Below are 25,176 nucleotides of genomic sequence, written 5' to 3' on the forward strand. Positions count from 1 at the left end.
TAACTGATTAATCGGCTAATCAACTAATTGGTTCACACATAGTTACTTTGGTAATTTATAGCACTTTGTAGTCCCTCACATCTCAGAGACAACCAGAATAGGAGTTTCTGTCAAGGATTTGGTTTGTGAAATAGTAAACATTGTTTTAGCTTAAATTACCGGCAGTGTAGAAAATTTTTCAAAGCAATATTAACTGAACTGTAATAATAATAATAGAACTGTAACATGTGTGTATTGCTATTCTGACTTAAGCAAAGGGACTGAAAACTTGAGTGTCTGTTTTAATTTATTTATTGTTTTGTTTTATTTTGTTCTATCTTAAGTGACGCGTTAATCTTCCCTGTGTCTATTGTTAGTGTAGTACATAGCTGTCAGTGTTGTATTACTGAGGGTGGAAGTATACATTAGAAGTAAAATCACCGGCTTTTGGAAATCAGGACTTTTCAATAACACTGTTTTCACCGGTTTTTAGTCTGAGAGCAGATATGTCAACAAAACTCTCGAGAAGACAACATTTAACAGGACAACAAACAAGCGAGGAACAGAGGGCAGTTATCCCTCAGGAAGGCATGGTGATGCAGGGGAGCTGAGGCGGAGAGAGGGCCGTGAGGACAGACAGAGGGAACGAGGGAGGGAGAGGGAGCGAGAGAAGAGGGGGAGAGTTTGGAGAGGAGCCGGGGACTGCCCATGGTGGAGGGGCGGAGCAGTAAGCATGCGCTGAGCTGGCAGAGTCTGAGCTGGTCCTGACGGGCTGGCTGGTCTCCGGGCGGCTGTCTGTGCGCTTCAGACGGTCGTGGGGGAGACTACCAGCAACACTCAGCGCGTCCTCGAGTGCTCAGAGGAGGTGGAGGGGGGGAAAAAAACACAGAAGAGTCGCGGGGATAACTGCGAGCAAAGAAAGCAAACAGCCCCACCTCGTCATCTGGAAAAGCACCGAAGAAGAAGAAGGAGACGATCCTCCGCCCCTCTACCCCACACCCCGACGCCAACCCGCCCTATCTACCCTACCCACCACTTCGTGCCATCCCTCTGGTCTGAACTGCCCTCCCACCCCGCCAGGAGAACCACGACCACCCATAGGAAACCCCCGCTTGACCAGCGTTGCCATTAAGCGATGCGCTTTGAATTTAGGAAGAAATCACCTACGCGGTTTTGATGCACAACACAACCAGTGGTCTTCTTTTTTTTTCCTTAGCGGGGAACAGTTAAGGCTACGGATCTGGGTGTTTACACTTTTTGACGGGTTTCCAGTGGCATGATAACATGCAGCATATTATCATCCCACGGCGACAGACCAGGTTGTCATTCCATAGATTAGTCTTTATTTAAACAACCAGCTGTCACACACGCTGGCATTTGAGCCTATGTTTGATTTTTCCATGATTAGAAATAATCCTGACAATGGTCTCTGAGCGGACCGCCTCTCCAGACACCTAGTAATATTTTTTTCAAGACGTGTCAGCTCAAGGTTTCTTTTTCATCGAAGAAAAAAAGCGACAAATTGACGAGGAGTCATTAGACATCGACACCGATTGAGCCGTAGGACTTTGCGTGCGAAGTTTACACCTGGAAGAGGGGGGCCAAGTCGGAGATATCTCGGCCATATCCAAGAGGCGTTTTTTCCCTGTAAGGTAAGACAGGAACAAACCCTACCCTGCATGTCAGTCCTGTATGTTGTGTCTGCTGTCATGTGTGTCCACGTTTGCCCGAGTGCGCTGCTACGATGTAAGAAATTGCACGAGTTCAAACCGGGTAGTGACCTATTTTCAGAGACTCTCCAGCGGTGCTCCCGTATCCTGCAGCCTGGACTCCCCACACTGTCATGATCAAGGCCGGTCGTGGCGGACGTGCTTATGCCGGCGTCTGTGCCATTTACGCGGACACCGTGTGGGTAACTCTGTCACCACGGGAGCGACCCTTAACGCGTGTGTGCCTCCTCCATTAAACTGCTCTCCCACCACGTCAACCCTGAGAGGCATTTTTAGAGCAGTATCACAGATCCTGTTCTTTAATAGAGGCGTACATCACAGCCCAGCCAGCTGTTGTGTAAGACGCTGGGCTTGTACTGAGCTCTCTGATGCTCTGTCACAACATCTGATAAAGAGTTCAACGGACTGCCACGGACTACAGACTGCTGACGGTCACTTCAGCAAGTGATGTATTGGTAAATAAAAGGTGGCTAAGCATGAGGTAAACACCCACCAGAAATTCAGGAAATTCTCAGATTTACGATATACTTTTTCACATGAAAGTGTTAAGTGTCCCTGGTCACGGTGGCGTGCACATCTTCACATACCTCTTTTCAGTGTGGTTCACATAATACATAATTACTGGGACTGGTAACATCTTTTTCTTGCCATTTTATAATTTCTGTTTAGCCCAATTCTAAGTTAGTTGAGGCCAAGCATGTAGTGCAGAGGGCGAGGATGAGCACAGGCAGAAAGGCCTGGATAAAGAGCTATTTTCCTCCAATTAAGCAATTCCGCTGTCCCTAAGCCTAATTGTGTGCACACTGGGACTGGGTTTGGGATGGACCTTCTCCCCATTGGCTGCCTCCCATGGGCCCATTGTTCTAGACGATGCCGGGGGAAAGAGCAGAGCCCTGCCAAGGCGGACCTAACAAGCCCCTGCGCTGGAGTGAAATAAGGCCTGATCATTAAAAAGCATTAGGCCACAATGCAGGTCGAGGCTCACTCAGGGGGCTGCGGTAGTATTTTGGACGAGAGGATGGCTGTATTTTCAAAGTGCCAGTGATGTATTGTGCAAACGATGTAACCCATAGGTGCACGAGAGAAACCGTCACACAGATATCATATGAGGCTGAAGGAGATCTGGCCATGGGCCCACTGGACCTCTCTCAGAGTATGTGGGGAAGAGGAGCTGTGAAAGAGGCCGCACAGGCTCTGTGCAAAGGGAGGACTTTGACTCCCTCTCCTCCCTCCCTCTTCCAGGCCCCTGCTATTTAATCTGTAACCCCTCTCTGAACTGTGAGCCCAGGTGCTCCTCTCATCCACAGCCTGCTCCCCGCATTGTTTTTCCAATCAGCTGATGATCAGTTCAGCCGCAGGTCAACCATAACATCCATCTGACGGGCAGGCCGGGGTCAGACGGAGAGGCATCCATCAACACTGGTTATTCAGGCGACGCCTCTCTTAAACAGCACTTAGTCACTTCAGAGAAAAGGTTCTCAGCTCCACCATAAGGCCAGATGTCTGCTGGGGTCCAGCTGTGTATCCCTGCGGTGGCATTCCAGGCTTACGGGATACGCGTGTGTGTTTGTGTGGGTAGCGTTTTTTGCAGTACATTTTCTCATTGTGACTGCATGCTTGACCAGATGCAGATACTTGGACAGCTGCATGGAGCGACAGCTTGCTCTAAGCTTTGGTCTGAGCTTGACACCAACTTGTTGCATCTGCTGCAGTTAGTATGCAAGAGGATACACCATGAAGGCTTTTCCACCATGCTGGTCTGTGTCATCAAATCATGGGTGTGGTTGACACCTCTCCTCTCCAGTTTTCCTGTGCTTTGAGACTTTGTTCTACACCACAACTGTGTGACATCATACCCCCGAGGTCCCACAATGTGTGAGGGAGGGCAGCTGCTTTATGGTGGAAAAGGTGGACCCTAATGGCATATTCCTGCGTCAGAGAGCAACCACGAGGCATGTGGTAGAGGGATGTTGGGAACCCGCAGTGCACTTGTACTTAATTCCTTAAACCACACTCATAAAGCTTACCGCATCTGATATAAAGAGAAGTATTTTCAGTTGATTCTTGCGTTGTTAGCATGGTAGCACAAAGACACTCTGAAATCCAAGGTGACAAGAGAAAGTTTTGTTTTTCATGCAGTTTAGCGGGGAGGAGGGCTGCTTCCATTAAAGGGTGGGGGCAAATGCAAGTGGCTACAAAGTACACTGGGAGAGCTAGTGTGATTTTTTTTGTTTTTGAATTGATATCACAGCGGGGTTCCATAGCTGCTGGGGATTACGGTCAAGCTGAAAGGCAACTCAGCAGCAGGGGAGGGAGGATTATGGCGTTCAATGAATGAGGCAGCATGCAGTGAAAACAAGGCACCTGATACACACTTTCATTTATCTTCACAGGGATAAGAGCTGCTTTATTTTAGATTCCCATGGCAGATGTGTCCTTTCTGTGCACAAGAACTCTGTAGCAATTAATGCTAATCAGATTTCTAGCCAGACAGTGTTGTGATTCATCCATTAAGGGTGCTCAACATTTGAAATGTGAATAGTGTTAGGTTATGTCACGTCGAATGGAGCAGCACATCCCAGCTCTTGACCTTTGATTGGGCTTAAAATGTCAGAGGAGATGCAGATTGTAGCCAGCTGAAGCTATGTGTCACTTCAGTGAAATGAGCTGGAGCAAGGACATGGTGTATAATATGGTATTCATGGTCAGATTTATATACAATCTTTTAAAATCTCTTGGAAAAATATATTTGTCTATATGTCAGCCCCATAAACACTGGGATGTGTCACAATGCTCGTGTTAATATGAATGATTTGCCTTTCATAAGCAGTTCTTCTGCCACAGTGTCACCAATTTGCTATCGTGAAAGTTAACAATTCACATGTTTTTTTTGCCATCTTCACTTCCTTGTTTTGAAATAAATTTTGTCTTTCTGTACTGGGTCAATTCTTGGTTGTATTGCTGTTGATATTTATTGGTATGTACGTATATTAGAGGAAATCACAGGAGTCACAAGCCTGAAAACAACAGTTTAACTCAGTAAATTGTAGAAACAGGGTTGATTCAACACCTGAAAGTTCAACTTGAAATTGACAATAAATGGCTCGCACAGCTTTGACATCATTAACAGTCCAACACTGTTTTGTTTTTTTTTTGTTTTTTTCACCAAAATATTTTATCACTAATCATTGCCATGTGTGCAGCACTCGAGGTGACACATTCATACTTTGGAGTCCTGCAGTGTGATGTGGCTGTGTAGAGTGACGGCCAGACTCCTGGACCCATACGTTAAGAACAGACAAAGCGGATATATGGAGCTTGACTCACACCAACTTGCAAACCAAAAGAGACCAGCGCATACCGCTTTGCTCCCTGGCTGGCTGGGCTCACGGACCGTGCATTTTTCTGCAGTTAAACTGTAACCACTAATCACCTCACGGCCTCACTGTTTCCTCCTGCAGCAGACCATTCCCAGGTCCCCAGGCAGGGTTAAAATGTGCCCTCAGGGGAATATATGGTCTACGCCTTTTTAATATCACCTGCATGGGACATCCCAAATGAGCACAGGAGACTTGCTGTTTCTGCGAGTATCTGCCATGCTGAAGTTTAGGGGTCAGTTCCTCTGCTGCAAGTCTGCAGGCCTGCATTTCCAAAATAAACACAGACAACTCAGTGCCTCACTCCAGCTACCCCACCCTACCTCTTCTCATTCTCTTTAATGCTCCTTCTCTGCTCAGTGTTTCTATCGTGAGAGAATTTTAGCTTGCAGAGCCCTTCAGACAGTACGCAGACCATGTCTGGGGCAGGGCGCTCTTGATGAGGAAAAGTTTAAGAAAGAATAAAGCCAAGACTTGAAAGAATAGGAGCAATGTAAAGGAGCTGTCAGAGAAAGAGCAGAGGGAATAGAGGAAAGCCTGTTGAGTCCATTTTGGGTCAGTTTCCACCACCATACTTAAAAATATTTCGCTTATAGATGATCGTAAACTTGGACCTAGTTGGAACCTTTAGGTTTCTGTGGGCTCAGTTCAAGGAGCTCCGAGCTGTACAGTAATATGCTCACAGCAATGCAGTTTAAGTGGAGACACAGCTGGTTTGTATTATTATTTACTTGCTTGGCGAACACCCTGAATTCTCTCATATAACCTCAGCAGCACTACGGCAGTTCAGTATGACTGAGGTATGTATGTTTGTGTTTGCTTGTTTCAAGAGAAAAGAAAGGGAGGAGTCGGACAAGAGGGGCTCTGCATGTAAGTGCGGGTGAGGAATAACATGCTGAGAAGGGAGAGCCGGGGGAGAGGGATTGATGGTGTGTATGTGTGTGTGTGTGTGTGTGTGTGTGTGTTTTAAAGAAGGGAATGAGGGAGAGACTGGTAAGGTATTTCTAAAACTCAAATAAGGCTCTCATGTCTGGGCCTGGCTTCCCTGTCTGGGCATATCCAGTCCTGTCAGCTAGCTTCCAGACTTTGCCCCCTTCACACCCCTCCTCCCTCCCCGTTCCCCTCCGTCCGCGACTCGCTGGGACTCCATCTCCTCCTTGCTTTTGACTCCGCTTCGGTTCCCTCTCTCCTTTCGTCCCTCCCTCGTGTTTTCGTCTCCCACTTTCCATGAGCCCCCAGCTTCGTAAGTGACGCTTACATTATATAAGACATTCTCCATCTTATACATGCAGCAAAAGAGAGAAAAAAAAAAGGTTTGGCCTGTAAGTGTTTACCTTCTCTGTGGTGTTGTGGAGATGTTGCCAGCTCTAATTCAATTCATATGTAGTGTGGCTGTTTTTTGTTTTTTTTTTTCTTCTTCTTATGAGGGAGCCTCGTGCAATTTGGAAATGTTTTAAGTTAGAGGTTAGATCTTTTATGAAACAGCCTCACTGTTTTTATTTGGGTACTGAAAGCTGTAAGAATTGACTTTTCAGTGTCCATCTTGAGTAATGACCAGCTACTGTCTTAACATAGCTGGTCTCTCTCTCTTACTGCATCCAGTTGATTACAGTGTCCTTGCTCCTTGTTTGCTTGCGTCTCAATAAACGCTGCTGTCAGTCACAGTGAGTCTGGCTGTTTCTAAATTGATTCTAAATGTCAGTATTGATTCAGGACAGAGGAGTGTGTGAGAGCATGAGTATCGTGCTGACCTTTAGCACTAATTGAGATCCTCTCTTAGGCTCATTCTTTCCTGTGATTGTGTTTGTCCACAGCACATTTATTAGTTCTAGCTGTTCGGTGCGTTTGGCCAAATGAAAAGAGGAATCAGCTCCAGATCTTTCTGAATCTTGTTTCCAACAGATCGCGCACATCAGACGAGCCAACAAATTAAAATCGAGAGTTTAGTGCTACTCCATTTTCCAGCATTATGCTCAACTCTGTCTGTCGCCATCTCAGTCGCCCTCCATCTGTCCCTTTGCATCTGTCTCTCTGCTCTCTTTTTCTGTTCCTCTCTCTTGGATGGAGCCGCAAAAGATAAAAGCTGTAGGGTGGAGCCTGTCACTTAGTTGAGCTAGAACACAGGAATACAGAGAGAAAAGGAGAGGGAGGGAGATAAAGGGAGAAAAAGAGACGAGAGAAAAGACCGTCATATTGACCTTGTCTTATTGCCAGCCGCGGTGGGAGGGGGCGCGGGGTGGAGGGTTACTCAGAGAAAACAGGCGGTCCATGTGAAGAGGGAGAACATAGAGCTGCCGTTAAGTTGGCATGGCCTCACAAGGAAAGGACAACACAAGCTTTGTGTGTACACATACAGTATATGTGAGATCACTGGTGAGGGAGGCAGAAGGGCTCAAATGGTGGTATAGCAGACAGTATGGGGGGGGCACGCCCAAATTTAAAGAAGCAGGAACTCCTTGATTGCCCTGCAGTGTGTGTTTGTCCTTGCAATACACACACACACTCACACAAACACCCAACATGTCACTTTGTCTGTTAATTGCTCTCTGCTGTTTTGTATTTCTCCCTCTTCCTGTTTTCTTCCCCTTTCAGTATGTTGAAGAAGCCGAGCCCCTGTCCTGTTCCTCCTCTCTGTACGTAAACACACATATGCAGCCATATAGACCCACATGCCAGCTAACGCTCATTCACACAGACACTCCCTGTCCAGAGCACATCTGGCTCTGTGTACCCCCCCCCCTTGTACAGCATGACTGGTGCACAGGTGTCACCCAGCCCTCTGGGACTGGGAGAGGCAGTCCATTCAGGAATTCTTTGGTGAAGAAGTAGAGAAAGTTACGACACCCTTAGATGCGTCCAGTAGGCCTCAGCCACCCCAGACAGCGATAAAGAGATTGCCCACCACCCCACCTCATGCCTTACCCCCAGCCTCCCGGAGGTCGTGTTGCATAAAGCTGTTGTTGGGATCATATTACTTTGGCTATTGAATAAGGAGACTTGCTTCCCAGGGAGTTCACTCTGTCCTGCTGCCTTACTGAGTTGCAAGCGAGTGAAAGTAGCTGGGGTCAGTGTGTAAAGTTGAAAGGGGTTTGTTTCTCATGCGTGTGGTGCCATAATATTCCCGTCCAGGAAATGACTGTGAGACAGGCGCACCCCTCCCAAAGCTGGAGCGGTACCACAGCACGCTGGACTGGTCTGAACTCCATAACACGCAGCCAGCATGCTGTGCACAAGTGTGTGTGTGTGTGTGTGTGTGTGTACACGTATGCATGTCTGTATGGCTCTACATAGGCGGCTGTACAGTCTGTGTGTTTATGTGTACTTACTGTATGCCTCCATACTTCCTTCCCTGATTCCTGAAGTTGTCATTGGTAGGAAAGACCATGTTGGCCCAGCAGCTGGTGCTGAAATATAGCCTGGGTTTGCTGCTTATCGAACCACAGTTTCCATTCGCATGTCACCCCTATTAATCTGCCCTCAGCTTGCTGGTAACTGTGTGGGAGAGAGGGGGGGAGGAAAAGAGAGAGGGATTTCTGGACCTCCTCCCATTCCCTCCTACCCAGTGGCTTAGAACTGGTGCTGTGTTCTCACCAGTGAGAGAATTTAACAGAATTTAACATCTCCTGTTGAGTTCGACTGCAGCTGCTTTGTACATTTAGTTAAACCCTGAAAAGAGCTTGAGGCCGTTGTGGCTATATACGAGGTGGATATACTTTAATACAACCTCAAGTGGTGGGGTGCTCACCTGTGTGCTTCATTTTGGGCTGAAGTCATTTCTCTTAAGGTTTAAATCCGGCACTCGGTTTTTAGGGAGTGGCCTTTTGTTTGTGTGCATGTGTGCTGAGTGAACCTGGTATTTTAAAGATTTAGGCAGGTGCCAGTGCTTTGCATTCCTAACCTGACCTTGTGCTCATTGTGCTGCCTCTAGGGGAGGTCTGCCTCTACGAGATCTGCAAACCAGGGACGAGCTTGTGTGTGTGTGTGTGTGTGTGTGTGGCGTGTGTGTACATGCATGCACATTTAAACACAACTATTCCAAGGTCTCACTCGCTTTAAACTTGGCCCTTTTAAAGTTCAGTAAATTCTTTTTCCTTAGTGTGCTGTGTTTGATAAGATCACTCTTTGCTTGCATGCAGAGCTTAGTGTGCCATTGCATGTCCATTATATACTCACAGCACTATCACATGCCATCTATACTGCCCCAGCAAGGAAAGATAGAGAAATGGACAGTTTTGTGTGGAAAAGTACAAGATCTGAAGAGAGAGTGCTATAAAGCCAGAACGGCTGACAACGTTATACCACCACAAATATAACTTGAGTTTCGAACTGCCAGTCTAGACATTAGAATAATGCTAATGTTGGTGTGAGTCAGCTGGAATGGCAGCATTTAGTGTGGGAGTAGCAAACAACCATCACTTCCGAAACACAGACCCTATCCAGCAAAGGCAGCAAAAAAGGACACAGCTGGTTTGTGGGCAGATGAGAGGACAAAGTGTTGTTGATGTTGTTTGGGCCTTCAGAAACAAATTCATTCAAAAGTTTCCCCAAGTACCTTAAGAAAACTTACAATGTAGTCTACACCCCCCCCACACACACACATTCTTCACCACATTAACATAAAACGAAACCATGTTTACCTCAAACTTTGTTGCACAAACTGTAAAACTTTTATCGCTGTATTTTTTCCTCACCCACCACCAGTTCTGACAACCTCAGACTGTTTTTTCTTCCTCTCTCATTGGCTTCATTTCTCCTTTTCTCCCCCACCTCTCCTCTTTTCTTCTGTTGCTTTCCTACTGAGCGTGGTGCGGTGACGCCCCTGCTTGGCTGGTGAGCCGACTCCAGACCCTGTGATTGCACGCAGGAGTCGGAGGATTGCATCACTGCCTGTGGGGAGAGGCCACAGGAATGGACTGAAAAGGAGGGGGGGGGCAGCAGAAAGAGAGAGAGAGAGAGAGATGTGAGAGGAGTTGATAAAGGAGAGGAAGAGGAGATAGCCTGAGGAATAGAGCTGAGGGAGACTGTACATGTTTTTGTTTATGTGGAAGTATGGCAGAGTGAGGGGTTTGGAGGGGATGCATTCACTGACTGCAGGAGGTCAAAATAAGCCAGGGTGGGGATGTCGATCAAATCTCCTGAGTCCAAAGACAAACACACACTTTTACTCTTCTCTTTTCACAGATGGAGGTAGGCCTCCTGCTGTGTTCATTGGTTCCCGCCGCCCTTTGCTGCGCTATGAAACTGCTATGTTGTGAAATGCCCCACGTTATTGTAAGATTACTCACCACTCTTTAAAGCCTACAGTACCGTTGTGTGAAGTGCCTTAAGCATTAGTGTTGGGTTTACTGCTTAAACACTGAGTCATTGTCCGCTGGGGATTATGTGTTTACCGTTGATCCTGATACTACTGTATAGATTAAAACTGTACAAGTTTATTAAAATTTATGTTGCCCATCTGATTGTGAAATAGAGTAGGTGGGAGAAAAGCTAACCAGAGACTCAAAACACATGTTGCTGCACGTGGACCCTCAATCACGTTATGTTCATGTCATATAGCAGCTACTAGGAAGTCTAATAAATCGACTGCAGCTTGGGAGAAGTTTCCTAGCCTCATGCCAATGTGCAGCTACTCTCTCCTCTTAAACCCGCCTCTGTTCTGTCAAAGTAACTTTGTATGGTTGCTTTTATTGCCAAAAAGATTTTCTAATGACATTTGCACCCTGAGGTACACCCATCTGAATGAATTACAGGGTGGGAAACAAATCTCAAAATCTTAGTTTGCATGTAGATTTGAAGATTCTTATTCGTTAAAGGCACGCTTTCTTATATTGATTATGCCTCCTTTGTCATCCATCCATTGTTCCATCTCCACCCCACCAAGAGCCAAGAGTCAGGTCAGATGTCACTGTATTGCATGATAATCTGGGGTTTAGCCTTATGGCCTGTAAGGCTTTCTGACAGTAGCCTGTATGTATGACAGCCTATGATGTAACACATTTAAGTAATTCCTGCTATGCTGCACGTAGGGCAGCAACTAACAGTAGTTTTCAGAATCAGTTAATTTTTAGTTAATTAAAGCAAAAGAAAATAGTAAAAAGAGAAAAAAGGAGAGGCAGAGAGATAAATATATCGGATTATAATGATATAAAACAGAGCAAAATATTGCTATTTTGTCATTTTATTATGCTCATGTATCAGAAATGCTGTAATTGTAATCAGTCTATTTCTGTGATTTTGTTGGTCTGTACATGTTATATTATGTCTGTCTGAGAAGAATTCGTCCTCTGCCACTCCTCTGGTTTCTCTCATTTATTTTCCATGTAAAAAGGGTTTCGTTGGGGATTTTCCTCCCTCGAATCAAGGTGGTGTCGTCCATTTTACACAATGTGTTGCGATGTGTGATTTTGGACTCTAAAGTTGATTTGAGTTTACCATGAATTTTCTGCTGATTCACTGAGCAGTTAATCGTCGTTTCAGCTCTGCTGCGTTGCCATCAGAGGTCTTTTCCCTACTGAATCCTACTGTCTGCCTATGCTGCAGCTTCTTATTGATTTTTTTTTTGAAAATCAAAACACAGCATGGATTTACAGATGAAATTCCCATTTACTAAACGAAAATTTATAACAAAAGCAAAAGAATGAGGAAGAGCAACTGCACGATTCTTCAAGCGAAGGTTTGAACGTTAATGTTCAACAACAGAGACACCACTTTAAGCGCGTGCTCTTCCTTTCTCATGCAGCAGTCCCCTTTGACAACAAACCGCAAGTGCGTCCCGCCCTCCTCGTTCTGTGCCTCCCTCCCTCCCTCCTGGCACCTTCCCTCCCTGCCTGCCCTCTGCCTGGAATTCTTCAGTGTCTGAACGCTCTGGCTGGAGGCCATCGGTAGCTCGCTGAGAAGCTTCCTGTTGCACTCTCTCCCTCCTTCAGTCTGTCTATCCCTCCCATTTTCTTTTCTCCTGTCTCACGCGCCTTCCTCTCCTTTGCATCATTATTACTTAATTTTGCACGCTCACACTCTTACTTGCGGGAGATTGATTCCTTTTCTTGTTTTAAAACCATAAAAGAACAAGTGGCACTCTTGTGCTTATTTCTCCTTGTGTTGAAGCATGCGAGTGCACGTGTCCTTCTGTCTCTGTCTTGCAGCCGTCGTGACTTCAGCGCGCCAACAACTGTCTTTTTCCTCAGTAGCCCTTCCCCAATGGCTCCAAGCATGCTGCTATTACATAATACTGTGTACAATCCGGTGTGCGGGGGGAAGGGGAAGGAGAGAAGTTTAGACTGAGGCTAAAAGAAAACTCTTTGACATCAATTTATCTTGGAGAGATGGTGTGACTAGAGCAGCTAATTTGGCAGTTAATGTACCATTAAAAGCCAGTTGCATGTGAGAGAAGACTGAGAGGTGGATGAGAAGAATGAAGTGAAAGAGTTGGTGAAGGAGAAAGAAAAACAAAAGCAAAGAATAGAGGGATAAAGAGAGAGAGAGAGAGAAAGAGGGAACGAGAGGCCCATAGGAGGAGGAGGAGGAGGAGTGGAAACTGAGGTTTCCTGTCTGAGGAGGCGGCTGGCTGAGGAGGACAGAGGCAAGGGGAAAAAAAAATCTCTCAGCTGTGTGTGTTTGCGTGTTGAGTGATCCATCAGGGCTCGTGGGTGGAGGGCGTACTCGGGGGCTGTGGCTCGGGTGTGTATGTGTCAGTGGAGGTTGGGTCACTCCTGGATATTACCTCAAGAAACGTCAGCAATGACAGAAGTGGGAATGTAGGAATGACCATTTTTGGGCCTGTTTTCTTTTTGTCTCTAAATCAGCATCAAACATATAAATAAATAGATGTTAACATGTCCTTATCATTGTCTGTGATAAAATGTGACTCTTGCTACATCGCATACTTCTCTGATTAATCTCACCATGTAAATCCGGCTATGAAGGAAACCGAAAAAGGAAATTGCTTTACTTTGAAATGCGGTTGTTATATATAAATCCGATTATTCAGAGTACTGTGTGTTTAAAACTGCTTGAAACGTGACAGGTTGTCTATTCCTGATTTGCCCAGTTACAGATGTAAAACCCAAATGCCAGGGGTCAGAGTTCACGCCACACCCACACCTCAGTCAGTCACCTTTGACTCTGGCTGTTCCACCTGGTGGATGGAAAAACCAGCAGGTCCAGACACGACCTGTGGTGCAACTGCAAGACTATGCTGTGCTAAACCACAGAGTTACGAAAGCTAATGGAAGCATATTTACAAAACAGAGATATTTACCTCCAGGTCATTAAATGTGACTGCTGCAATGTTGCAGATGTTGAGATTTAATGGTGCAGAGGGTGTACTTGAGGGAATTACTTCTGTGTATTTGTTCGCAATTTTGAAAATTGATTCACAACAAAGTCCAAAACAAAATCTACTATAATGTTTTAGTAATCTCAGAGTCACTGACATGACCGATATATTGCGAGTGAATCTTCTGAAGTCATAGCATCTGGCATCTGGATGTCATTTTTGGTCATAAACGCATTACAAAAACAAATATTTGCGATCAGGAGTCTTTAAAGTGGTCCGTTAAAGATCAATGACCAACCTATGTGACAAGCAAGACAATTTGCTGTTGAAAAATAAACTTGGCAGTGCTCTGAGTTGGATAATCTATGTAATGGAGACACATAGGCTGTCATTTCATTACTGCAAATTTTTGTTTCTTATTAGCCAATTTGTGATAAGCTAATTAAGTCCTATAGTATTTGGCAAGCCAGTTTATTGGTCAGAGTTCTGCTCAACCCCGATTGCTTGAAAGGTCACAAGGCCAGGTCAGTCTAGTCCAGGCCAGGCCAGCAGGGGATGGCCTATTGAGACCACAAACAAAAGTTTTAACAGTTGTTCACTGTGATGATATGAAAGATGTTAGTTATTACCTCTCCAACACATCTGTTTTTGTATACATACTTCCATAGTCACACTCGCAATCACATCAGTACCATCAGTCGCTAGAAGTTCCCACTACTTTCTTTCTCTCTCTCTCTCTGAATTCTGTGTGAGAGTGAACAAGAGAGCGCAAAGAGCCTCAGGGAGTGATGGCTTACCTCCTACAGACCACCTCCCAGGGCCACAGCAGGAGGCAGATTAAGTTACAGCCAGCCTCAGAGGGAGGCCACACATTCTCTCAGTCTCCAAAACCCTCACCAAAAACAAAATATTACGCAATCCGATTTTGGTACCCTGTAACATAATGATGTTACACCGCACAGTTTTTGATACACGTTGATGCTTTTTGTTGGCTCTCGTCTCGGCACCATCAGACCGCAGCAGACCGAACCGATCGGATCAGGCTGGAGATCAATCTGTCAGAGCGGCGTTAAGGGTCAGGGCTGATCCGTGTGAGCCAAGACTCAGAGCATGGAGGTGTTGAAGCCCATAGCCCTTCTTTGACCTGATGCCCCCCTTGCGCTCCCTCACCCATCAGCCAACTCCCACACCCGCCCCCCAACCTCGACCCGTTTTCACCTCCATGTGTGCACGCACACACACACACACACACATCATCAAAGGGACTTGTGCGGTGTCCTAAACGGGGTGGATGTGGGAAAGGGTTATCCAGGGGAATAGTTGATCGGGGTTGCTAAAGAGGACACACACAAACCTTTCTTTCAGGGCCTCTCTTCCTCTGTCACTTCCTCCTCCCTTCATCCTCACCCCTGTATATCCTCACTGTGGCCCCTTCGGTCTTCCATCCTCTCCCTTCTCTCTCTCTCTCTCTCTCTCTCTCTCTCTCTCCACCGTTCAGCTGCTGTAGCTTGTGTTTACTTTGCTCGGGAGAGAGGAGAGGGCCCAGAGAAGGGACAATGCTGTCTTTCAGAGAGGCTGTCGACCCCACGGCTTAGCAAGGAAGTCTGCATGGGGGCCAGCCAACACCCCTTCCACAAACTTCACAGCCATCCGCCACTGAGCTTTACGCACAAACTCGCATGTCACGCAGGCATTGCACACACAAACGACACCATGCTCCTTCCTTGTCTGTATCACTCTCAGGCACCCTTTCTCTTTGTCTCACATTTCCCACAAACCCCCTCTCAGCGATCACAGCTCTTGGTAGGATGTAGTCGAGATCCTGTAACTTCAGTCCAAGATCCACACACTGTGAGTCATTTCCCAGCTAGTCTCTACTATTTCCCCACCAAGAAATCTTGAGGGTGGGCTGAGGTGAAGTCCAGCAGTGGGGACTGATTCAACAGGAGCCGAGCCTGTTGACTCCACCGGGAACACATTAGTCGTGTGTGGACTGGCTTGGGTGTAGACAGTGTTGTAGATTTCGTATGACCTGCTGTGTTTCTCAAAGATGCAATAGATTTTCAAGTGAATTTAGATTGTCACGTTTCTTTGCCAGAAGTTTTTGGAGAATGCACACACAGTGAGATTCAGAGCAGTGCGAGTCCATCAAAACACCTAACGCGTTAAGTTCTTTTAAGACTAGGACCCCAAAGCAGAGACGTGCACACTAGTGAGTGGGAACAGAAGGTTCTTTTAATCACTCTACAAACAAAATCCAGAACAAAAGCAGGTGCTGGCTGGCAGGGAGAAATCTTCAGCAGCATAACACAGGAGAATCTCTGTTCAGGTAACACAGGTGAACAGCATACAGCAGTAGAGCATAGAATAATCTGACAGCAAGCAGGAGTGCAGGCCGGGCTTATAAAGTGGAGGGAATAGGCTGATGGAACTCAGGTGTGCCTCTGCTGCCAAACGGAGGAGCCAGCCACACCCCCTGCCACACACAAGCTCTGCAAAAAGAACAGAAGAAGGAGGGGGAACAGAGAGAGCACAAGGAGAAAAACACAACAGAAAACATATAAAGCCAAACCATAACACAACTCCTCTCCTGTGTGCCATGCTTTGTCCACCAGAGGCTTTTGGCCAACTTACCGTCATCAGGGTGGTGTCTCAAGCTGTCTCTGGTTTCCTCATACACAGTTAAATGATCAGTCATCTGTCAACTTCCCTTTTTTTTGGAAAACACTGCTTACAAAATGTCATTGTTCTTTGTTGATACAGAAATAAGTGACTACAAAACACAATGTGTTATTATTCGTTTTTAATTTCAAAGTCAGTCTGTATTTGACTTTAAATATACTATAAATATCCATTTGCTCTCAAAATATGCCTGGCATTTAAGAACAAATATAATCTTAAATGGCTTCAAGTGCAATTCCTCATTCAGCCCTTTTGTGCTTAAGTTGCCCAATTTAGAAACCTAGGTATATGTGGGGATGAACTAAATCTTGTGAAATATTTTGGAAGATTATGTTGTGTATTGGATCTAACATTAACGATTATTTCCTCTATCAGTTAACTGGTCGATGATTCTGTAGATTAATTGATGAATGTTTTGGCCAATAAAATGTTAGAAAATACTGAAAAATGACCATATTAAGTTCCCATGGAATCCTTGGTGATATCTTAAAAATATCTCTCCAAAATCCAAAGATATTCAATTTACTATTGAATGGAACCACTGATTTTTTGGCATTTTTGCTTAAATTGAAATCTGAGTTCAATGAGTATTGGATTATCCAAAAGGACACTGAAAATTTTCAGTCCGTTATTGAAATAGCTGACATTTTGCTCGATTGATTAGCAGTTGCAAGTCTAATATGTAAAGTTCACCTACAAAATTCAACAAGCTGTATGATAGTCACAATGTTCTTTATCTTGTGGAGGAAAAGCGCACATTTTCAGAAGTCGGCCAGTCGGGAGTCAGGTAGCTATGGAGGCCTACTTAATAAACTGGAATAGATGAGCTATCCAGTCCATTGTCGAGGTATAGTAATGGGTTGCACGTGGAATAGCTGCCTGAAAAGAGCTTTTGTGTGTGTGTGGAGACCTCTTTAGTGTCTCTCTGCTGGTATCACAGCGAAACATGTAGGATCACATGATTTGTGGCGTCTGCCAAATTGATTTATATTCCACGGTTGTATGGATCCAAAAGTTCCATATCTGTTTCTCATCGCATTTTATAGCATGGATTATAGCACTGATGGGAGGCCAGTTTTCTGTTTGTCCCCACAGTGGATAAGAGTAGGATTTGTGGGAAGGTTAAACTGATTCCTGTTCTGTGCCTCAGGGTAAGAGCTTTTACTCACTCAGAGTGGAGGATGAAAGATGGTTTTCTGCTATTTTAGCCAAACAATGAAGCCAAAACTCTTGGCAGCCTGTGTGGTAGGAGTTACAGAAAGTTAGTCATACCCACCCAGTCCAGAAGAAAGAGAGAGAAGCGGAGATGTGGGGTTAACCACAGCTAATTCTCAGTGCAGATCATATCTGCTCTTCCAGATCTAAACATGTTTATTTTTACAGCTAATAACAATGTTAGCCCACATGGCCAACTCTATGGTCAAAATGATCATGAGAGCAACTGCCAGTGACCTCCTGCCCCCCCTTTATCATTACACAACTGGCCTGAGTTTAACTGACAGAAGCCACCATTAAGCATGTGTCACGGTGTAACCTACAATACTGATGTGGATAAATCTCTTTTTTGGAGTTTGATGTGTGTAACTGGATAGGCTGATTATTTAGACAGTAAAAAAAAGACACACAAGAGGGCCCTACTTTAGCTGTTAAAACTCAAATGATAGGTTCACTCACTCTCGGTACAAATCCAGCGTAATTTTGAAGCCTGAAGTGGTGATACATTTAATTTTTGTTGGTGACCGTGTTATAAATGTATGTTCTAATATTTCCACATTTTTCCAGTAAACGCTCTTCTCCTAGCACAAAGCATACCTCTTTTGGGTTTTCCTGCTCTTTGTGTTCAAATTATCTTTGACATAAACTGCCCAGCAAGACTGGCCAGTGGATCATGTGCTTGTCAGTGTGGTCTTTGATCAGATAAAACCCAAATCCTTGATTGATTCTTTATGTGGATGTAAGGAATGGATGTGTGTGTGTGTGAGTGTGTATCTGCACATAAAGATCTCGCTGATAATAACATAATGCCGCCCTGTGTACATGTGCATACAGTATGTTTCTATGGTTGGATCGGTACATGTGTGTATCATCATCCTCTTATCTATGGCTGACTTAGTACGTACCCTTCCCGCCCCCTGTGTTTGTATGTGTGTGTGTGTTTGTGTTTGTGTGTGTGTGTGTGTGTGTGTGTGTGTGTGAGAGCTAGTGGTCGTCCCTGGCTGGGCTGGTGAACCTGGTGACCTCTCTGCTCCGTGCCTCCCAGACACAAGGGCTTCTCATGTGGCCCCTGGCCAGTCGCTCTCAAAGCCCGCCATTCACTACCAACCATGGCTTTTACAAGTGTGTGTCGGCATGCGTGTGTGTGTGAGGGAGGAAGAGTAAATTTGTTGAAATTACAGTTTGAATAATTATACACATAATTAATGTGTGTGTGTGTGTTTTGGTAAGTATGACTGTGTCTGTGTATGGTGTACTCTCAACATGCACACTGGGAGCTGGTCTATATGAACACAAGCAGGAATATAGGACACACTGCGACTCTATGTGTGTGTGTGTGTGTGGACTGAAAATGCTTTGAGGAGGTGTGTGTGTGTGTGTGTGTAAGCCTGGTGAGAAGAAGCAGTGAACCTTAACACATTGTGTTGAATGGAGAGCTTGGCTATAAACCAGCAGTACTGTACTAGCACTGGCTGTGTGTGTGTGAATCAGGACATGCTGGATGAAGAAGAATAGTCTCACTATTTATTTACATTTGAGTCGAAAGGATCCACCTTGCGTGAATGTGTATTCTTCAAAAATGATTGTTTCTGTGTATTATCAACCTTTTGTGATTGTTTCTTGTGCCTCAGGCTTGACCAACAGGGTTCATCTAGGTGTTTGGTAACGAAGGTATTTGCTAAATTTGCCTTGCACGGTTCAACACAGGAACGCTGGGTCAGTGTTGGCGGCAGAGGAAGACTGCAGCTAGAACTCAAAATGACAGCTAGATGAAGCGTCCTGCCCACAACCCTCAGGCTGGGTCCAGAGGTCAGTGTGTTTAGAGGAAGGAGGAGGTGGATGGAGTGGGTGCAGCTGGACCTGAAGGCCTAGGGGGGTTCCTGTGTGTGGGTCTCAAAGGTCCATGGGGTCTGAAGGTGCACACGGTGGGGGTGGGGGTGGCCAGGGTTGTGGGGTGATGTGACAGAGTGCAGGGGCCAGTGACTGGCCATGGGGTGGGGTGAAGCAGGGCTGGCGGGGAGGGTGACCATCTGGATTGGATTGCAGACATTCCTCAGGAAGAGTGTGTGAGTAAAGGTCAGTGTGGAAAAAGAGGAGGGGGTCACTTAGATCTCTGTGCATGCGTGTGTGTTTATTTTTCTTTGGCTTACTCAGTGTTTCGGTTTACGATTGTGACCAGTTTAACATTGTTATAGAGTATTTCTTACCCAGTGGGACTGGGGAATGTGAGATACTTTCAACCACGTTCACATGGGAACTATTGCAGGTGCGAGAATCTGTCCTCTGTAGTCTGTCGCTGTTTCACACTGTAATGCAGCATTTCATTCTATGAAAAATGAGCCATCTTTCATTAGCACCACTCAGCTTAACTCTGCTCCTCTGTAACTGTTTGTGCAGGTGGGAGGTCAGCGGGTTGCGGCTATGCTGTCCTTGGATGAGCCCCTGGACCTAAAGCTTCCTCGGCGGGCCAATGGGAGGGACAGAGGAGCGCGTTCGCCCCCTCTCTCCCCGCTGCACCCCAAGCGAGCTCGTCAGCTCCGCATGGCGGATGATGGTACCGCAGTCATAGAGCCTGCCTCTCCAGCATCTCCACACACAGGTGGGTAACAACAAAACACAACATGTACCCCTTTTCACTTCATGGCATGGTTCGCCTTCATTGGCAAAAGTTGTGGACAGCACCTGGTGCCCGGTCTTTTTCTTCGTATCACCTTGTTCAAGGTTCCTAGCGAGCTGAGCTGATACCGAAAAGTGAAGCTAAAACTCTGCAGACTACTGATTTGTCAGAGGGAATCATCACTAGAGCAACATGTATCAGCCAGAGTCGTCTCATCACCTGCACTCTGATGTAGTATTTCCCAAACTCTCTTGAGTCAAGCTGAGCCTTGCCATGCAGTGGAAATTAGGCTCCTTTCATGAATAAAGTGTAAATAGTGGAATTAGTTGACGCAGTGTGTTCAAACAGCTGCTAAATGCAGTGAAAATGCGCTTTAGACATGGACCAGACAGGCTGATACAGCCAAGGAAAGAAACAACTTATTCTATTGCATTTACAAGTAGGCATAAGTGATTTAGAATTTACTGTAGCCGTTTCGCAAAGTTTATCAAATTCTCCTCACTCAACAGCTCTCAAGGTTGCATGATTTTTTTTTTATGGGAGTCTGAGGATGTTGTGGTCACCAGTTCAGTGGTGAAAGCAGTTGAAACAGCGTGTTCACAAACATGTAGTGCTTACTTTGGCAGGTAAGAGAGCCTTAAACACAGTGAACCAAATGGAAATGTGTGAACCATTTTTCCTGTTCTTCTGGCCTCTTCTTGTTTTTTGTGGAGGACCTCAGCTGAGTAGGTGTTGCTTCAGTGTGGCCCAGGACATATTCGTGTACACACTGCTAAAAGAATGTGGTCACATGTGGACCAGACCATCTCTATATGTGGTCTCAGTGATGGAATCTCAAATGTGTCCTCAGTGCGACCTGGGTGCTTTCATAGTTATACTTTGAGCTGTCCAGCTGTGATCTGATCACTCAAGATGGATGATAATACCAGGACTGAAGGGGACTGAAGCACAGCCGAGGCTAATGGAAATTACATTAGCCATAAGCAAAAGTAAAAGTGAAAGTGAAATTTTGACCCGATGGTGGTGCAAGATACAAGAGATCACTAGAAGGACATGAACATGTGCAGCCAAGTTCATGGAAATCCATCCAATAGTGGTCAAGTTTGGCTCAAAACCCAAAAAGACAACCTCATGGTGCCACTATAGTAAGCATCAGATCACTGATTTAAGATTCATCCTCTCAGAAACCAAGAGTATTTGTACAAAATTTCTATGACCGCTGTGCGATCATTGATACAGTCGTTATCAACCTATCAGTCGAGATATTTAAGTTGGGACCAAAGAGGTAGACCAACTGAGGGTACAGAGGAAGTCCAGTGTCCCTGTATCAGATCACCTAGGTGAGAGGTCACCTCAACAGGTGTGTATTCATTTTCTCAGGTGTGCAGGTGGTCCCTCATGATCGAACAGACACCCCGACCCCCCCTGTGGTGGACCTGAGCATGTCTCCCTCCTCTCGCCACACCCCCAGCTCTCCAGAAATGACCAATGGCAACTATGTCCCCTCAGGGGTGAGTATGACTGAGCTTAAACACAAATACCTCTGTTACCTGTCCTTGTTTTCTCATAGTGTCTCTCTATTCACCTCTGAGTTGTTGAAAGAATAACCACTGCGTTTCAGCACAGCAGTGAGCGGCCAACATTTTCCCGTCTACAGGAAAGTGTTGAGGGTGACTCAGCCTGCTGGGGTCAGCAAATCACGAACAACATTGAACTGTGTCACATTCTCCATAAGGGAATCAGGCTATGCAAGAGGCAGGAGGCCTGTTTGTGAAAGAGAAAGGGTGGGGGTGGGGGGGGCAGCTCTTATCAAACATCTCTTGTGTCCCCAACAAGTGCCCCTGTCTGTGCAAGTTGCACTCAGTGGCCCCACTGGCATGACGTGTGTGCGCTTGTGTGTATAATCGGATTTAAGACAAGGTACAGCCATGCAGACCTCACGCCGCCTAATTCAATTCCCTCCCAACTGAATTGAGACACGCAGGCCAGGACCATTCAGCAGCCTCACGTCCCACCAATTCCTCAATAGCCCCCCTACACCATTAGACACATAGTCACTTTCCTTATCTCCCATGGAGGTGATTTCGCCCCTCCCTCGATAACGCTCTCACACATGAAAATAAGCACTTCCTATAGAAGAACAGCTCCACACGCTCACATGTTCTGTCAGCCTCAGCAGCTCACATAGTTTTGCATGCAGGGACGGACCACAGCACGGGGGGATTGCTGTCATTTTATGAAATCTGTCACATTCAAATTTCTGACACAGCTGAAAACGAGACTGACATTGTGAGGAATTTTCTAAATTTGTGCTTCCCGACGCTCACAAGACAGCTCGGGCTTACTCTTTTATTCCCAATTTCACTTTTCATGAAGACCCCTGTCTGTTTTCTGCTTGGGTTAAGTTACACCGTGTGTGTGTGTGTGTGTTTTTGTGTGTGTGGGTGAGCTGGTGCAATAGCTCTTTGAGCCCCAGCTGAGGTTCAGTGAATCTTAACAGCACTCATGCAGAGCTCAGGGATGTAGGGAGGTTTTGTAGCACACAGCGGGGGGCTACAAGAGAAGAAGCAGAGTGGATTTTTCAAAGGAAAAATGAAGATCAGCAGTTCTGTACTCCACTGACAAAAAAGACTTCTGTCTCTATCAAATATTTTCTCAGTGGCTTCACTTCAGTACCTGTTTTGTCATCCAGTCATCTAAAGCTGGGTGACATCATGTCATATACTGAATGGGTGACACTAATCTTGGGTTCCCACCTTGAAACTATGCTGGTTATGTAGATCATCTGTGCTGCCAGGCTGAAGATGAACATTATATGAGTCTGCAACTTGACAGGTTTTCGGAGGCGTACAATTCTCTTTTGAATAACATCACAGCAAACATGCACACAAGCTAAAGCGTACCGGTAACCCTGTTGCTTTTTATCTCTGTTTTCTGTTTGTTTACCAGAATTCTCACATCTCACAGGCCTTTCAGTTCTTTGTGCCAATCGGAGCTGGGGCAGGACTTCACCTGCCATCCTCCATGTTTATTGGCCAGACGAGTGACAAGAGAGCCTCTCCTGACCTCTCAGCGGATGAACAACTGGCCTGTCGCTGGAAGAAGGTAGGACCCAGAAAGTAGGGTGTCATGAAAAAAGTTTTATCTTCATAGCAGATAATGAAATGTCGAATGTTTACTCTCCTCCAGTGCCATCTGCTCTTTGACTCTCTGCAAGACCTGGTGGATCATGTCAATGACTTCCATGTCAAACCTGAAAAGGATTCTGGGTACTGCTGCCACTGGGAGGGCTGTGCTCGCAAAGGGAGGGGTTTCAATGCTAGGTGAGAAAATCATACAATCTCAGTATTAATTATGGTGGTGTGGGGGGCGGGGATTCAAGAGGAAGCTGTGATGATGAATTTATGGCTGCAGGTACAAGATGCTCATCCACATCCGCACCCACACTAACGAGAAGCCTCACCGCTGTCCCACCTGCAACAAGAGCTTCTCGCGCCTGGAGAACCTTAAGATACACAACCGGTCACACACAGGTCGGTGGTGCATTGAAATGAAGCACAAATAACAAATATGTGTTTGCCACAAAGACTTACAGGGTGTTATATTTAAACAAAATGCTTATTTTGCACGTCAAAGCTGATATGTTCTTTCTTAAGCGTTGTATGTTAAAATTATAAGTGAATGAATTCTCCACATCTGGATCATTTCCCCTCACTGCAGGTGAAAAGCCCTACATTTGTCCTTACGAGGGTTGCAACAAGCGTTACTCCAACTCCAGCGACCGCTTCAAGCACACACGCACACACTATGTGGACAAGCCCTACTACTGCAAGATGGTGGGCTGCCTGAAGCGCTACACAGACCCCAGCTCTCTCCGCAAGCACATCAAGGCCCACGGCCACTTTGTGGCTCAGGAGCACAGCTCACCAGGTGGGGTGGGCTCCTTGCTGAAGGGGAGTCAAAGTGGTGGGCTTGCTAGCGAAGTGGGGAAGGATTCAGAGCTGTCCTATGTGAGTGCAGCCCACATTATCATCCCAGGAGCTGCGGCTGCTCTCCTGGGAGGCCATGCTCTGCAGGGTCTTGGTGGTGCCCTGCCACTGTCTCCTCTAAGTCCTCGGCCCCTGGACCTCAGCACACTGGGTTGCCCCAGCTCACCTCCAGGCAGCGTGGGACCCATCCTGTCCTTCAACAGCTCCCCGCTGAGCCTGGCCAAGTCCCCCCTGCTCTCATCAGCGTTCCCCTCCTCGACCATGGGCCTGCCAATGGTGCCCATGCTGGGAGCCTCATCTGAGCGCAGGGCCCAGAGCCAGCAAGCCAAGAAGGGCCGGGAGGAGGAGGCCAAGAACGAGGTGACGGGAAGGATCCTGAACCTCTCCACAGGGTCTCATGATCCCATGTCCTGGGTGGTCATCCCTCCAGGCACTGTGGTGCTCAAGCCAGCTGTGGTTAACTGACACACACACACACACACACACACACACAGACATACACACATACACACACACACACACATTCCAGAAGAGCTCAGGGGGTCGGGATGGGAGGGTGAACGCCGTAGTGTGGGTACAGGCGGTCAAAGGTGATAGGGACTGGCTCGCACAATCAAACCCAGAGGGAGGTTGGAAAAGGTGAAAACTGTAGAGAAACTCAAATCAAACCCTCGATCGGCAGAGCAACAGCTAACAGTACACCTCACAAGAATTAAGTATACAACGCAAGCCTCTTGCATTGATGGGAAACTAAACCTGAGGCCCAAGAACTCTGTTCAGGACCATGTATGGCTCTGTATTTCTATCACAAGGCCTGATAATGGGCTCCTCTTTGCTCTCTTTTATTTTATACTTTATTCATTCCTGTTTGCTGGTTCTGTGGACAGGGACCACGAACGTGACAGTCTTAGTGCTCTGTGTTCTTACAAAAGTCCCGATTCATTGATAAGTATTTATATGACTGTACTTTATCGACAGTGTGCCTCCAGCTTAGCAGTGAGATAGACACACCATGAAACCGAATGACGCACTCACAGTTAGGCAAAACGACGTGCACGAAAACAGGACGATTCTCCACGGCTGATTTTAAAGTTACAACCTATTTTTCACAGGCTGCTGTGATTAATATGATTCAGACGGGCTTGCCACACCAAAGCAAGTGAACTCGAAACTGTCTTGGTTTTGTCCAGGAACAGGCTGCAGTTTCAGCTCTAAGACAGTTCAGTTAAACACAGCACTTAATAGTGTCAACTGGTTATAGTATTAAAACCTCAAAACTGCTGCTAACCTCTCAGCTCCCCCCCCCAGTGTA

At 46.1% G+C, this 25,176-nt stretch overlaps 1 protein-coding gene across 2 annotated transcripts; it reads left to right on the forward strand.

The window, feature by feature from the left end:
- Positions 1-533: 533 nt before the first annotated feature.
- glis2b (GLIS family zinc finger 2b) lies at positions 534-25,176 on the forward strand. Of its 2 annotated transcripts, none has more exons than XM_046414776.1 (7): positions 534-1,631; positions 19,656-19,857; positions 21,256-21,386; positions 22,843-22,980; positions 23,065-23,198; positions 23,290-23,408; positions 23,596-25,176. In XM_046414776.1, exons 2-7 carry the CDS (start codon positions 19,680-19,682, stop codon positions 24,327-24,329), a joined length of 1,434 nt encoding a protein of 477 aa, XP_046270732.1. In that variant the 5' UTR covers positions 534-1,631; positions 19,656-19,679; the 3' UTR covers positions 24,330-25,176. The 2 variants fall into 2 exon arrangements, with proteins under 2 accessions (XP_046270732.1, XP_046270731.1); XM_046414775.1 differs by having other exon boundaries at positions 536-1,631; positions 22,825-22,980.

This window comes from Scatophagus argus, chromosome 16, assembly GCF_020382885.2.
Source record: "Scatophagus argus isolate fScaArg1 chromosome 16, fScaArg1.pri, whole genome shotgun sequence".
Taxonomy (NCBI): domain Eukaryota; kingdom Metazoa; phylum Chordata; class Actinopteri; family Scatophagidae; genus Scatophagus; species Scatophagus argus.